The sequence below is a fragment of the Oncorhynchus keta genome, chromosome 27, assembly GCF_023373465.1.
Source record: "Oncorhynchus keta strain PuntledgeMale-10-30-2019 chromosome 27, Oket_V2, whole genome shotgun sequence".
In the NCBI taxonomy this organism is placed as follows: Eukaryota; Metazoa; Chordata; class Actinopteri; order Salmoniformes; family Salmonidae; genus Oncorhynchus; species Oncorhynchus keta.
Window position 1 is genome coordinate 5,682,687 of NC_068447.1, and position 15,000 is coordinate 5,697,686.

At 46.8% G+C, this 15,000-nt stretch overlaps 1 protein-coding gene across 4 annotated transcripts in view; it reads left to right on the forward strand.

The window, feature by feature from the left end:
* lama5 (laminin, alpha 5) overlaps window positions 1-15,000 on the forward strand; it is a 418,234-nt gene that overhangs the window by 265,768 nt on the left and 137,466 nt on the right. For all 4 annotated transcript variants that reach the window (XM_052481312.1, XM_052481311.1, XM_052481313.1 and 1 more), the window contains 5 exons: window positions 103-286; window positions 6,148-6,288; window positions 9,129-9,280; window positions 10,039-10,149; window positions 11,644-11,755. In XM_052481312.1, coding sequence (XP_052337272.1) covers window positions 103-286; window positions 6,148-6,288; window positions 9,129-9,280; window positions 10,039-10,149; window positions 11,644-11,755 — 700 coding nt within the window. The remainder of the gene's footprint in view (window positions 1-102; window positions 287-6,147; window positions 6,289-9,128; window positions 9,281-10,038; window positions 10,150-11,643; window positions 11,756-15,000) is intronic.

Consider the following 15,000-nt stretch of genomic DNA (forward strand, 5'->3'; position numbering starts at 1 on the left):
ATTAGATTTGATTTGATCCTTGGTTGCTTGTCTCCTCAAAGCTTATTGTCATTGCTAGTTATGATATCCTCATTTACCGAGCTGTGTCGTGTTGTGTTTCAGGACGGCGCGTTTGGCTATGAGTCGTGCTCCGGGTGTCGTCGGTGTGACTGTGACGCGGCCGCGGCGCTGGTCCAACCGTGTGACCCCAGGAACGGTTCGTGTGCCTGCCAGCCAGGGGTCAATGGACCTAATTGTCGCCAGTGTGCCCCTGGGTACTGGGACTACAGTCCGGAGGGCTGCAAGAGTGAGTTATACCTCCCTCCTCCTCCTACGTTCTTAGAACAAAGGGTTCCAAAAGGGTTCTTCGGCGGTCCCCATAGGAGAACCCTTTTGGATTCTAGATAGAACCCTTTTTGGTTCCAGATAGAACCCTTTTGGATTCTAGATAGAACCCTTTTGGATTATAGATAGAACCCTTTTTGGTTCCAGGTAGAACCCTCTGTGTAAATGGTTTTACTTTGAACCCAAAAGGGTTCTATCAGGAACCCAAAAGGGTTCTACCAGGAACCCAAAAGGGTTCTACCAGGAACCCAAAAGGGTTCTTCAAAGGGTACTCCTATGGAGAGAGCTGAATATCCCTTTTAGGTTCTAGAGCACGTTTTTCTCTAAGAGTGTACTGTATAGTGTACTGTAGAGTGTACTGTATAGTGTACTGTAGAGTGTACTGTATAGTGTACTGTATAGTGTACTGTAGAGTGTACTGTAGAGTGTACTGTATAATGTACTGTATAGTGTACTGTAGTGTGTACTGTATAATGTACTGTATAATGTACTGTAGAGTGTACTGTATAATGTACTGTAGAGTGTACTGTATAGTGTACTGTATAATGTACTGTATAGTGTACTGTATAGTGTACTGTAGAGTGTACTGTATAATGTACTGTATAGTGTACTGTATAGTGTACTGTAGAGTGTACTGTAGTGTACTGTATAATGTACTGTAGAGTGTACTGTAGAATGTACTGTAGAGTGTACTGTAGAGTGTACTGTATAATGTACTGTATAGTGTACTGTAGAGTGTACTGTATAATGTACTGTAGAGTGTACTGTATAATGTACTGTATAGTGTACTGTAGAGTGTACTGTATAATGTACTGTAGAGTGTACTGTATAGTGTACTGTATAATGTACTGTATAGTGTACTGTAGAGTGTACTGTAGAGTGTACTGTATAATGTACTGTAGAGTGTACTGTAGAGTGTACTGTATAATGTACTGTATAGTGTACTGTATAATGTACTGTATAGTGTACTGTAGAGTGTACTGTAGAGTGTACTGTATAGTGTACTGTATAGTGTACTGTAGAGTGTACTGTATAATGTACTGTAGAGTGTACTGTAGAGTGTACTGTATAATGTACTGTAGAGTGTACTGTAGAGTGTACTGTATAGTGTACTGTATAATGTACTGTATAGTGTACTGTATAGTGTACTATATATAAGTAGATATTTAAGCAATAAGGCACCTCGGGGGTGTGTGGTATATGGCCAATATACCACGACGAAGGGCTTTTCTTTCGCACAACACAACGCGGAGTGCCTGGACACAACCCTTAACCGTGGTATATTGGCCATATACCACACACCCCTGAGGTGCCTTATTTCTATTATAAACTGGTTACCAACGTACTTAGAGCAGTAAAGATACATGTCTTGTCATTCGCGTGGTATACGGTCTGATCTACCACGGCTGTCAGCCAATCAGCATTCAGGGCTCGATCCACCCAGTTTATAATATAGAAGTATACACTGAGTGTACAAAATATTAAGAACACCTTCGGAATATCGAGTTGCACCCCCCCCCCCTTTTGCCCTCAGAACAGCCTCAATTCGTCAGGGCGTGGGACTCCACAAGGTGTCGAAAGCGTTCCACAGGAATGCTGGCCCTCGTTGACTCCAATGCTTCTCACAGCTGTGTCAACTTGGCTGGAAACTGACGAATGTGAAAAACCCAGCAGTGTGGCAGTTCTTAACACACGTGAACCGGTGCGCCTGGTACCTACTACCATACCCCCCGTTCCCTCTGAATGACTGGTACCTACTACCATACCCCCCGTTCCCTCTGAATGGCTGGTACCTACTACCATACCCCCCGTTCCCTCTGAATGGCTGGTACCTACTACCATACCCCCCGTTCCCTCTGAATGGCTGGTACCTACTACCATACCCCCCGTTCCCTCTGAATGGCTGGTACCTACTACCATACCCCCCGTTTCCTCTGAATGGCTGGTACCTACTACCATACCCCCGTTCCTCTGAATGGCTGGTACCTACTACCATACCCCCGTTCCCTCTGAATGGCTGGTACCTACTACCATACCCCCATTCCCTCTGAATGGCTGGTACCTACTACCATACCCCCATTCCCTCTGAATGGCTGGTACCTACTACCATACCCCCGTTCCCTCTGAATGGCTGGTACCTACTACCATACCCCCCGTTCCCTCTGAATGGCTGGTACCTACTACCATACCCCCGTTCCTCTGAATGACTGGTACCTACTACCATACCCCCGTTCCCTCTGAATGACTGGTACCTACTACCATACCCCCGTTCCCTCTGAATGGCTGGTACCTACTACCATACCCCCCGTTCCCTCTGAATGACTGGTACCTACTACCATACCCCCGTTCCCTCTGAATGACTGGTACCTACTACCATACCCCCCGTTCCCTCTGAATGACTGGTACCTACTACCATACCCCCCGTTCCCTCTGAATGACTGGTACCTACTACCATACCCCCGTTCCCTCTGAATGACTGGTACCTACTACCATACCCCCGTTCCTCTGAATGACTGGTACCTACTACCATACCCCCAGTTCCTCTGAATGGCTGGTACCTACTACCATACCCCCCGTTCCCTCTGAATGGCTGGTACCTACTACCATACCCCCGTTCCCTCTGAATGACTGGTACCTACTACCATACCCCCTGTTCCCTCTGAATGACTGGTACCTACTACCATACCCCCGTTCCCTCTGAATGGCTGGTACCTACTACCATACCCCCGTTCCTCTGAATGGCTGGTACCTACTACCATACCCCCGTTCCCTCTGAATGGCTGGTACCTACTACCATACCCCCGTTCCTCTGAATGGCTGGTACCTACTACCATACCCCCGTTCCCTCTGAATGGCTGGTACCTACTACCATACCCCGTTCCTCTGAATGGCTGGTTCCCTCTGAATGGCTGGTACCTACTACCATACCCCCGTTCCCTCTGAATGGCTGGTACCTACTACCATACCCCCGTTCCCTCTGAATGGCTGGTACCTACTACCATACCCCCGTTCCCTCTGAATGGCTGGTACCTACTACCATACCCCCTGTTCCCTCTGAATGGCTGGTACCTACTACCATACCCCCGTTCCCTCTGAATGGCTGGTACCTACTACCATACCCCCATTCCCTCTGAATGGCTGGTACCTACTACCATACCCCCTGAATGGCTGTTCCCATACCCCCCCCGTCTGAATGACTGGTACCTACTACCATACCCCCGTTCCCTCTGAATGGCTGGTACCTACTACCATACCCCCGTTCCCTCTGAATGACTGGTACCTACTACCATACCCCCGTTCCCTCTGAATGACTGGTACCTACTACCATACCCCCGTTCCCTCTGAATGACTGGTACCTACTACCATACCCCGTTCCCTCTGAATGACTGGTACCTACTACCATACCCCCGTTCCCTCTGAATGACTGGTACCTACTACCATACCCCCCGTTCCCTCTGAATGACTGGTACCTACTACCATACCCCCAGTTCCCTCTGAATGACTGGTACCTACTACCATACCCCCGTTCCCTCTGAATGGCTGGTACCTACTACCATACCCCCGTTCCCTCTGAATGACTGGTACCTACTACCATACCCCCAGTTCCCTCTGAATGACTGGTACCTACTACCATACCCCGTTCCCCTCTGAATGGCTGGTACCTACTACCATACCCCCGTTCCCCTCTGAATGGCTGGTACCTACTACCATACCCCCGTTCCCTCTGAATGACTGGTACCTACTACCATACCCCCGTTCCCTCTGAATGGCTGGTACCTACTACCATACCCCCGTTCCCTCTGAATGACTGGTACCTACTACCATACCCCCTGTTCCCTCTGAATGGCTGGTACCTACTACCATACCCCCGTTCCCTCTGAATGGCTGGTACCTACTACCATACCCCGTTCCCTCTGAATGACTGGTACCTACTACCATACCCCCGTTCCCTCTGAATGGCTGGTACCTACTACCATACCCCCCGTTCCCCTCTGAATGACTGGTACCTACTACCATACCCCGTTCCCTCTGAATGGCTGGTACCTACTACCATACCCCCCGTTCCCTCTGAATGACTGGTACCTACTACCATACCCCCCGTTCCCTCTGAATGGCTGGTACCTACTACCATACCCCCAGTTCCCTCTGAATGACTGGTACCTACTACCATACCCCCAGTTCCCTCTGAATGACTGGTACCTACTACCATACCCCCCGTTCCCTCTGAATGACTGGTACCTACTACCATACCCCCCGTTCCCTCTGAATGGCTGGTACCTACTACCATACCCCCCGTTCCCTCTGAATGACTGGTACCTACTACCATACCCCCAGTTCCCTCTGAATGACTGGTACCTACTACCATACCCCCGCTCCCTCTGAATGACTGGTACCTACTACCATACCCCCCAGTTCCCTCTGAATGACTGGTACCTACTACCATACCCCCTGTTCCCTCTGAATGGCTGGTACCTACTACCATACCCCCCGTTCCCTCTGAATGGCTGGTACCTACTACCATACCCCCAGTTCCCTCTGAATGACTGGTACCTACTACCATACCCCCTGTTCCCTCTGAATGACTGGTACCTACTACCATACCCCCGTTCCTCTGAATGACTGGTACCTACTACCATACCCCCGTTCCTCTGAATGACTGGTACCTACTACCATACCCCGTTCCCTCTGAATGGCTGGTACCTACTACCATACCCCGTTCCCTCTGAATGACTGGTACCTACTACCATACCCCCGCTCCTCTGAATGGCTGGTACCTACTACCATACCCCGTTCCCTCTGAATGACTGGTACCTACTACCATACCCCGTTCCCTCTGAATGACTGGTACCTACTACCATACCCCGTTCCTCTGAATGGCTGGTACCTACTACCATACCCCCCGTTCCTCTGAATGGCTGGTACCTACTACCATACCCCCGTTCCTCTGAATGGCTGGTACCTACTACCATACTCCCCCCGTTCCCTCTGAATGGCTGGTACCTACTACCATACCCCCTGCCCCTCTGAATGACTGGTACCTACTACCATACCCCCCCGTTCCCTCTGAATGGCTGGTACCTACTACCATACCCCCCGTTCCCTCTGAATGACTGGTACCTACTACCATACCCCCCGTTCCCTCTGAATGACTGGTACCTACTACCATACCCCCCGTTCCCTCTGAATGACTGGTACCTACTACCATACCCCCAGTTCCCTCTGAATGACTGGTACCTACTACCATACCCCCCGTTCCCTCTGAATGACTGGTACCTACTACCATACCCCCCGTTCCCTCTGAATGGCTGGTACCTACTACCATACCCCCCGTTCCCTCTGAATGGCTGGTACCTACTACCATACCCCCACAGATACACAATCCACGGCTCTACTGTCTCAAGACTTCAAAATCATTCTTTAATCTGTCTCTCCTCCTCTTCATCTAAACTGACTGAATTAGATTTAAAAAGGGTTATCAATGAGGGATCATAGCTTTCACCCGGTCAATCTATGTCATGGAAAGATGTTCCTAATGTTTAGTACATCGTATGAAACCAGGCGCACCAGGAATCGAACCCACAATCCTGCCGTTGCATTCGACACGCTCTACTAACTGAACCACACAAGACGACAAGCTGGAGTATATGCAAGATGTGGACTGAGCTGGACACTGTGTGTGTGTGTGTGTGTGTGTGTGTGTGTGTGTGTGTGTGTGTGTGTGTGTGTGTGTGTGTGTGTGTGTGTGTGTGTGTGTGTGTGTGTGTGTGTGTGTGTGTGTGTGTGTGTGTGTGTGTGTGTGTGTGTGTCTTCCATTCTCTTCAGAGTGTGAGTGTAAGCATGGGCGCTGTGACCCTCGGACAGGGGAGTGTCGCTGTGGAGACGGCCTAACAGGCAAACAGTGTGACAGCTGTTCCCATAGATACAGTGTTCCTGTACAACACGGACATGACATGACCTGCCAACGTAAGTAATGTGTCTGTTAATGAATTCATATGTGCTGTTGGATTGACATTGTTTTACTTTGATTTTATTTGAGAGGGGGAGAAGGAGATGGAGACAGGGAGAGATGGGCAGGGGGAGGGAGAGATGGGCAGGGGGAGGGAGAGATGGACAGGGGGAGAGAGAGATGGACAGGTGGAGGGAGAGAGATGGACAGGGGAGGGAGAGATGGGGAGGGGGAGAGGTGGACAGGGGGAGGGACAGAGATGGACAGGGGGAGGGGGAGAGAGAGAGTCAAGGAGAGAGGAGAAAGAGAAGGAGAGAGTCAAGGAGAGAGGAGAAAGAGAAGAAGAGAGTCAATGAGAGAGGAGAAAGAGAAGGAGAGAGTCAAGGAGAGAGGAGAAAGAGAAAGAGAGAGTCAAGGAGAGAGGAGAAAGAGAAGGAGAGAGTCAAGGAGAGAGGAGAAAGAGAAGGAGAGAGTCAAGGAGAGAGGAGAAAGAGAAGGAGAGAGTCAAGGAGAGAGGAGAAAGAGAAGGAGAGAGTCAAGGAGAGAGGAGAAAGAGAAAGAGAGAGTCAAGGAGAGAGGAGAAAGAGAAGGAGAGAGGCAAGGAGAGAGGAGAAAGAGAAGGAGAGAGTTAAGGAGAGAGTCAAGGAGAGAGGAGAAAGAGAAGGAGAGAGTTAAGGAGAGAGTCAATGAGAGAGGAGAAAGAGAAGGAGAGAGGACAAAGAGAAGGAGATAGTTAAGGAGATAGTTAAGGAGAGAGGAGAAAGAGAAGGAGAGAGTCAATGAGAGAGGAGAAAGAGAAGGAGAGAGTCAATGAGAGAGGAGAAAGAGAAGGAGAGAGTTAAGGAGAGAGTCAAGGAGAGAGGAGAAAGAGAAGGAGAGAGTTAAGGAGAGAGTCAATGAGAGAGGAGAAAGAGAAGGAGAGAGTTAAGGAGAGAGGACAAAGAGAAGGAGATAGTTAAGGAGAGAGGAGAAAGAGAAGGAGATAGTTAAGGAGATAAGAGAAGGAGATAGTTAAGGAGATAGTTAAGAAGAGAGGAGAAAGAGAAGGAGATAGTTAAGGAGATAAGAGGAGATAGTTAAGGAGAGAGGAGAAGGAGATAGTTGAGGAGAAAGAGAAGGAGATAGTTAAGGAGATAGGAGAAAGAGAAGGAGAGAGTTAAGGAGAGAGGAGAACGAGGAGAGAGTTAAGGAGAGAGGAGAAAGAGAAGGAGATAGTTAAGGAGATAAGAGAAGGAGATAGTTAAGGAGAGAGGAGAAGGAGATAGTTAAGGAGAGAGGAGAAAGAGAAGGAGAGAGTTAAGGAGAGAGGACAAAGAGAAGGAGATAGTTAAGGAGCGAGGAGAAAGAGAAGGAGATAGTTAAGGAGATAAGAGAAGGAGATAGTTAAGGAGAGAGGAGAAGGAGATAGTTAAGGAGAGAGGAGAAAGAGAAGGAGATAGTTAAGGAGAGAGGAGAAAGAGAAGGAGAGAGTCAAGGAGAGAGGAGAAAGAGAAGGAGAGAGTTAAGGAGATAAGAGAAGGAGATAGGAGAAAGAGAAGGAGAGAGTCAAGGAGAGAGGAGAAAGAGAAGGAGAGAGTTAAGGAGAGAGGAGAAAGAGAAGGAGAGAGTCAAGGAGAGAGGAGAAAGAGAAGGAGAGAGGCAAGGAGAGAGGAGAAAGAGAAGGAGAGAGTCAAGGAGAGAGGAGAAAGAGAAGGAGATAGTTAAGGAGATAAGAGAAGGAGATAGGAGAAAGAGAAGGAGAGAGTCAAGGAGAGAGGAGAAAGAGAAGGAGAGAGTTAAGGAGAGAGGAGAAAGAGAAGGAGAGAGTCAAGGAGAGAGGAGAAAGAGAAGGAGAGAGGCAAGGAGAGAGGAGAAAGAGAAGGAGAGAGTTAAGGAGAGAGGAGAAAGAGAAGGAGAGAGTCAAGGAGAGAGGAGAAAGAGAAGGAGAGAGGCAAGGAGAGAGGAGAAAGAGAAGGAGAGAGTTAAGGAGAGAGGAGAAAGAGAAGGAGAGAGTCAAGGAGAGAGGAGAAAGAGAAGGAGAGAGGAGAAAGAGAAGGAGAGAGTCAAGGAGAGAGGAGAAAGAGAAGGAGAGAGTTAAGGAGAGAGGAGAAAGAGAAGGAGAGAGGAGAAAGAGAAGGAGAGAGTCAAGGAGAGAGGAGAAAGAGAAGGAGAGAGTTAAGGAGAGAGGAGAAAGAGAAGGAGAGAGTCAAGGAGAGAGGAGAAAGAGAAGGAGAGAGGCAAGGAGAGAGGAGAAAGAGAAGGAGAGAGTCAAGGAGAGAGGAGAAAGAGAAGGAGATAGTTAAGGAGATAAGAGAAGGAGATAGGAGAAAGAGAAGGAGAGAGTCAAGGAGAGAGGAGAAGGAGAAGGAGAGAGTTAAGGAGAAAGAGAAGGAGAGAGTTAAGGAGAGAGGAGAAAGAGGAGAGAGTCAATGAGAGAGGAAAAAGAGAAGGAGAGAGGAGAAAGAGAAGGATAAAGTCAAGGAGAGAGGAGAAAGAGAAGGAGAGAGGCAAGGAGAGAGGAGAAAGAGAAGGAGAGAGTCAAGGAGAGAGGAGAAAGAGAAGGAGAGAGTCAAGGAGAGAGGAGAAAGAGAAGGAGAGAGTCAATGAGAGAGGAGAAAGAGAAGGAGATAGTTAAGGAGAGAGGAGAAAGAGAAGGAGAGAGGAGAAAGAGAAGGAGAGTGGAGAAAGAGAAGGAGAGTGGAGAAAGAGAAGGAGAGTGGAGAAAGAGAAGGAGAGTGGAGAAAGAGAAGGAGAGAGGAGAAAGTCAAAGAGAGAGGAGAAAGAGAAGGAGAGAGGAGAAAGAGAAGGAGAGTGGCAAACCGTAGCTTGGTTCTGTTCCAGTATTCTGATGAAGGTGACTAAATGTGTGTCCTTTCAGCTTGTGACAGCTGTGTAATTGTCCTGTTGGAGGATCTGGACAAAATTAACGACAACTTTGGCTCCGTGGCTCATCAGCTGATCAACCTGAACGCCTCCTCTATCACCGTGACTCAGCTAAACAACCTCAGCAGATCCATGGACAATATCTCTGTGAGTACACACACACACACACATTGTAAATACACACACACAATGTAACACACATAATGTAACACATATACACTCATTGTAATTACACACACACACACACACACACACATGATATGTTTGTCTTTCTTGAACTGCATTGTGGGTTAAGGACTTGTCAGGAAGCATTTCACGGTCTACACTTGTTGTATTTTGGGCCACGTGACAAATATAAATATATATTTTATTTTACCCCCTTTTCTCCCCAATTTAATGGTATCCAATTGTTAGTAATTACTATCTTGTCTCATCGCTACAACTCCCGTACGGCTCGGGAGAGACGTAGGTTGAAAGTGATGCGTCCTCCGATACACAACCCAACCAAGCCGCACTGCTTCTTAACACCGCGCGCATCCAACCCGGAAGCCAGCCGCACCAATGTGTTGGAGGAATCACCGTGCCCCTGGCAACCTGGTTAGCGCGCACTGCACCCGGCACGCCACAGGAGTCGCTGGTGCACGATGAGACAAAGATATCCCTACCGGCCAAAACCCTCCCTACCCCGGACGACACTGGGCCAATTGTGCGTCGCCCCCACGGACCTCCCGGGCGCGGCCGGCTGCGACAGAGCCAGGGCTTGAACCCAGAGTCTCTGGTGGCACAGCTAGCACTGCGATGCAAGGACCACTGCGCCACACGGGAGGCTGTGACAAATACTATCTCATTTTATTTGAACAACACTCGTTTAATATCTGTTGACTGAGATTGACTCTGTTTCCCAGAATGCCATAGAGAACTACAACAGTACTCTGGATGAGAGCAGGAACAGAGTGGACATGTTGGAGGGAGAGATCATGACCATCAACTCAGACATCCTCGGCCTGGAAGATAAGGTGACGAAGATCTGTGTCGAGCATCTCTCTGTCCACCCTTCTCTGTCATTATTTAATCAGTTATTCAGAGACAATGACCATCTCTGTCCACCCTTCTCTGTCATTATTTAATCAGTTATACAGAGACAATGACCATCTCTGTTCACCCTTCTCTGTCATTATTTAATCAGTTATTCAGAGACAATGACCATCTCTGTCCACCCTTCTCTGTCATTATTTAATCAGTTATTCAGAGACAATGACCATCTCTGTCCACCCTTCTCTGTCGTTATTTAATCAGTTATTCAGAGACAATGACCATCTCTGTCCACCCTTCTCTGTCATTATTTAATCAGTTATTCAGAGACAATGACCATCTCTCTGTCCACCCTTCTCTGTCATTATTTAATCAGTTATACAGAGACAATGACCATCTCTGTCCACCCTTCTCTGTCATTATTTAATCAGTTATTCAGAGACAATGACCATCTCTCTGTCCACCCTTCTCTGTCATTATTTAATCAGTTATTCAGAGACAATGACCATCTCTCTGTTCACCCTTCTCTGTCATTATTTAATCAGTTATTCAGAGACAATGACCATCTCTCTGTCCACCCTTCTCTGTCATTATTTAATCAGTTATTCAGAGACAATGACCATCTCTCTGTCCACCCTTCTCTGTCATTATTTAATCAGTTATTCAGAGACAATGACCATCTCTCTGTTCACCCTTCTCTGTCATTATTTAATCAGTTATTCAGAGACAATGACCATCTCTGTCCACCCTTCTCTGTCATTATTTAATCAGTTATTCAGAGACAATGACCATCTCTGTTCACCCTTCTCTGTCATTATTTAATCAGTTATTCAGAGACAATGACCATCTCTGTCCACCCTTCTCTGTCATTATTTAATCAGTTATTCAGAGACAATGACCATCTCTGTCCACCCTTCTCTGTCATTATTTAATCAGTTATTCAGAGACAATGACCATCTCTGTTCACCCTTCTCTGTCATTATTTAATCAGTTATTCAGAGACAATGACCATCTCTGTCCACCCTTCTCTGTCATTATTTAATCAGTTATTCAGAGACAATGACCATCTCTGTCCACCCTTCTCTGTCATTATTTAATCAGTTATTCAGAGACAATGACCATCTCTGTTCACCCTTCTCTCTCATTATTTAATCAGTTATTCAGAGACAATGACCTTCTCTGTCCACCCTTCTCTGTCATTATTTAATCAGTTATTCAGAGACAATGACCTTCTGTCATTATACTTTTTATTCTTCTCATTTTCCTTTTAAAATGTGCATTATCCTTTCCTTTATTCAAATAAATATGAATTATTTAAATTCATAACAGTGTGAAGTGTTCAAATACATTCCGTTTCTACTTGTATCTCCATTACTCCAACATCAGCTTATTGGACTTTATGCAGTTGCGTATCCCAACAAGAATTGATGGTAAGAATGAATGACAGGTGTGCTGATGTAATGTTGTCCTCCCACCAGGTGGTGGCGGTAGCAGAAGAAGCAGACAGTCTGGGGAATAGCAGCAGCAACACCCATCAGAGAGCCCAGGACCTGCTCTCACACATGAAGAACATAGTAGGAGAGGTGGAAGGTAGCTGAGAAATCTTCATGGGGGAACCTTCAATCTGAGTCGATGTTTGTTTGTCAGTGAAGATGATTCTTTAAGTGGAGTTCATCCCCCATTTTGCTTGGATCAAAATGACAAAACTCTGATTTTAAAGTATGTGGACACCTGTCGTCTAACATCTCATTCTAAAATCATGGGCATTAATATGGAGTTGGTCCCCCTTTGCTGCTATAACATCCTCCACTCTTCTGGGAAGGCTTTCCACTAGATGTTGGAACATTGCTGCTATAACAGCCTTCACTCTTCTGGGAAGGCTTTCCACTAGATGTTGGAACATTGCTGCTATAACAGCCTCCACTCTTCTAGGAAGGCTTTCCACTAGATGTTGGAACATTGCTGCTATAACAGGCCTCCACTCTTCTGGGAAGGCTTTCCACTAACTGTTGGAACATTGTTGCTATAACAGCCTCCACTCTTCTGGGAAGGCTTTCCACTAGATGTTGGAACATTGCTGCTATAACAGCCTCCACTCTTCTGGGAAGGCTTTCCACTAGATGTTGGAACATTGCTGCTATAACAGCCTCTACTCTTCTGGGAAGGCTTTCCACTAGATGTTGGAACATTGCTGCTATAACAGCCTCCACTCTTCTGGGAAGGCTTTCCACTAGATGTTGGAACATTGCTGCTATAACAGCCTCCACTCTTCTGGGAAGGATTTCCACTAGATGTTGGAACATTGCTGCTATAACAGCCTCCACTCTTCTGGGAAGAGTTTCCACTAGATGTTGGAACATTGCTGCTATAACAGCCTCCACTCTTCTGGGAAGGCTTCCACTAGATGTTGGAACATTGTTGCTATAACAGCCTCCACTCTTCTGGGAAGGCTTTCCACTAGATGTTGGAACATTGTTGCTATAACAGCCTCCACTCTTCTGGGAAGGATTTCCACTAGATGTTGGAACATTGTTGCTATAACAGCCTCCACTCTTCTGGGAAGGCTTTCCACTAGATGTTGGAACATTGCTGCTATAACAGCCTCCACTCTTCTGGGAATGCTTTCCACTAGATGTTGGAACATTGCTGCTATAACAGCCTCCACTCTTCTGGGAAGGATTTCCACTAGATGTTGGAACATTGCTGCTATAACAGCCTCCTCTCTTCTGGGAAGGCTTTCCACTATATGTTGGAACATTGCTGCTATAACAGCCTCCACTCTTCTGGGAAGGATTTCCACTAGATGTTGGAACATTGCTGCTATAACAGCCTCCACTCTTCTGGGAAGGCTTTCCACTAGATGTTGGAACATTGCTGCTATAACAGCCTCCACTCTTCTGGGAAGGATTTCCACTAGATGTTGGAACATTGCTGCTATAACAGGCCTCCACTCTTCTGGGAAGGCTTTCCACTAGATGTTGGAACATTGCTGCTATAACAGCCTCCACTCTTCTGGGAAGGCTTTCCACTAGATGTTGGAACATTGCTGCTATAACAGCCTCCACTCTACTGGGAAGGATTTCCACTAGATGTTGGAACATTGCTGCTATAACAGCCTCCACTCTTCTGGGAAGGCTTTCCACTAGATGTTGGAACATTGCTGCTATAACAGCCTCCACTCTACTGGGAAGGCTTTCCACTAGATGTTGGAACATTGCTGCTATAACAGCCTCCACTCTACTGGGAAGGCTTTCCACCAGATGTTGGAACATTGCTGCAGGGGGACTTGCTTCCATTCAGCCACAAGAGCATTAGTGAAGTCGGGCACTGATGTTGAGGGCGATTAGGCCTGGCTCGCAGTCGGCGTTCCAATTCATCCCAAAGGTGTTCGATGGGGTTGAGGTCAGGGCTCTGTGCAGGCCACTCAAGTTCTTCCACACCCACCTGGACAAACCAATTATGTATGGACCTAGTTTTGTCCATGGGGGCATTGTCATGGGCCTTCCCAAACTGTTTCCACAAAGTTGGAAGAATCGTCTAGAATATCATTGTATGCTGTAGCGTTAAGATTTCTCTTCACTGGGACTAAGGGGCCCGAACCATGAAAACAGCCCCAGACCATTATTCCTCCTCCACCAAACTTTACAGTTGGCAAAATGCATTTGGAAAGGTAGCGTTCTCCTGCAATCCGCCAAACCCAGATTCAGTCAGGCAGACAGATGGTGAAGCGTGATTCTTCACTCCAGAGAACGCGTTTCCACTGCTCCAGTGTCCAATGGCGGCGAGCTTTACACCACTCCAGCCGACACTTGGCATTGCACATGGTGATATTAGGCTTGTATGTTGCTGCTCAGCCATGGGAACACATTTCATGACCAACAGTTCTTGTGCTGACGTTGCTTCCAGAGGCAGTTTGGACCTCGGTAGTGAGTGTTGTAACCAAGGACAGACAAATTCTACGCACTTCAGTATTTGAGGGTCCCGTTCTGTGAGCTTGTGTGGCCTACCACTTCGAGCTGTGCCGTTGTTGCTCCTAGATGTTTCTACTTTACAATAACAGCACTTACTTACAGTTGACATGGGTAGCTCTGGCTGGACAGAAATGTGATGAACTGACTTGCCACATTGAAAGTCACTGAGCACTTCAGTAAGGTCATTCCACTGCCAATATTTGTCTGTGGAGATTAGAGTGTGCTTGATTTTATACACCTGTCAGCAGCAGGGGTGGCTGAAATAGCCAAATCCACTCATTTTAATGGGTGTCCGCACACTTTTTTATACTGCCTTCTGAAAGTATTCAGACCCCTTGACTAATATTTTGTTACATTACAGCCCCACAATGACATCACAATACCTCATTATGACATCACAATACCCCATAATGACATCACAATACCTCATAATGACATCACAATACCCCATAATAACATCACAATACCCCATAATGACATCACAATACCTCATAATGACATCACAATACCCCATAATAACATCACAATACCCCATAATGACATCACAATACCTCATAATGACATCACAATACCCTATAATGACATCACAATACCTCATAATGACATCACAATACCCCATAATGACATCACAATACCCCATAATGACATCACAATACCTCATAATGACATCACAATACCCCATAATGACATCACAATACCCCATAATGACATCACAATACCCCATAATGACATCACAATACCTCATAATGACATCACAATACCCCATAATGACATCACAATACCCCATAATGACATCACAATACCTCATAATGACATCACAATACCCCATAATGACATCACAATACCTCATAATGACATCACAAT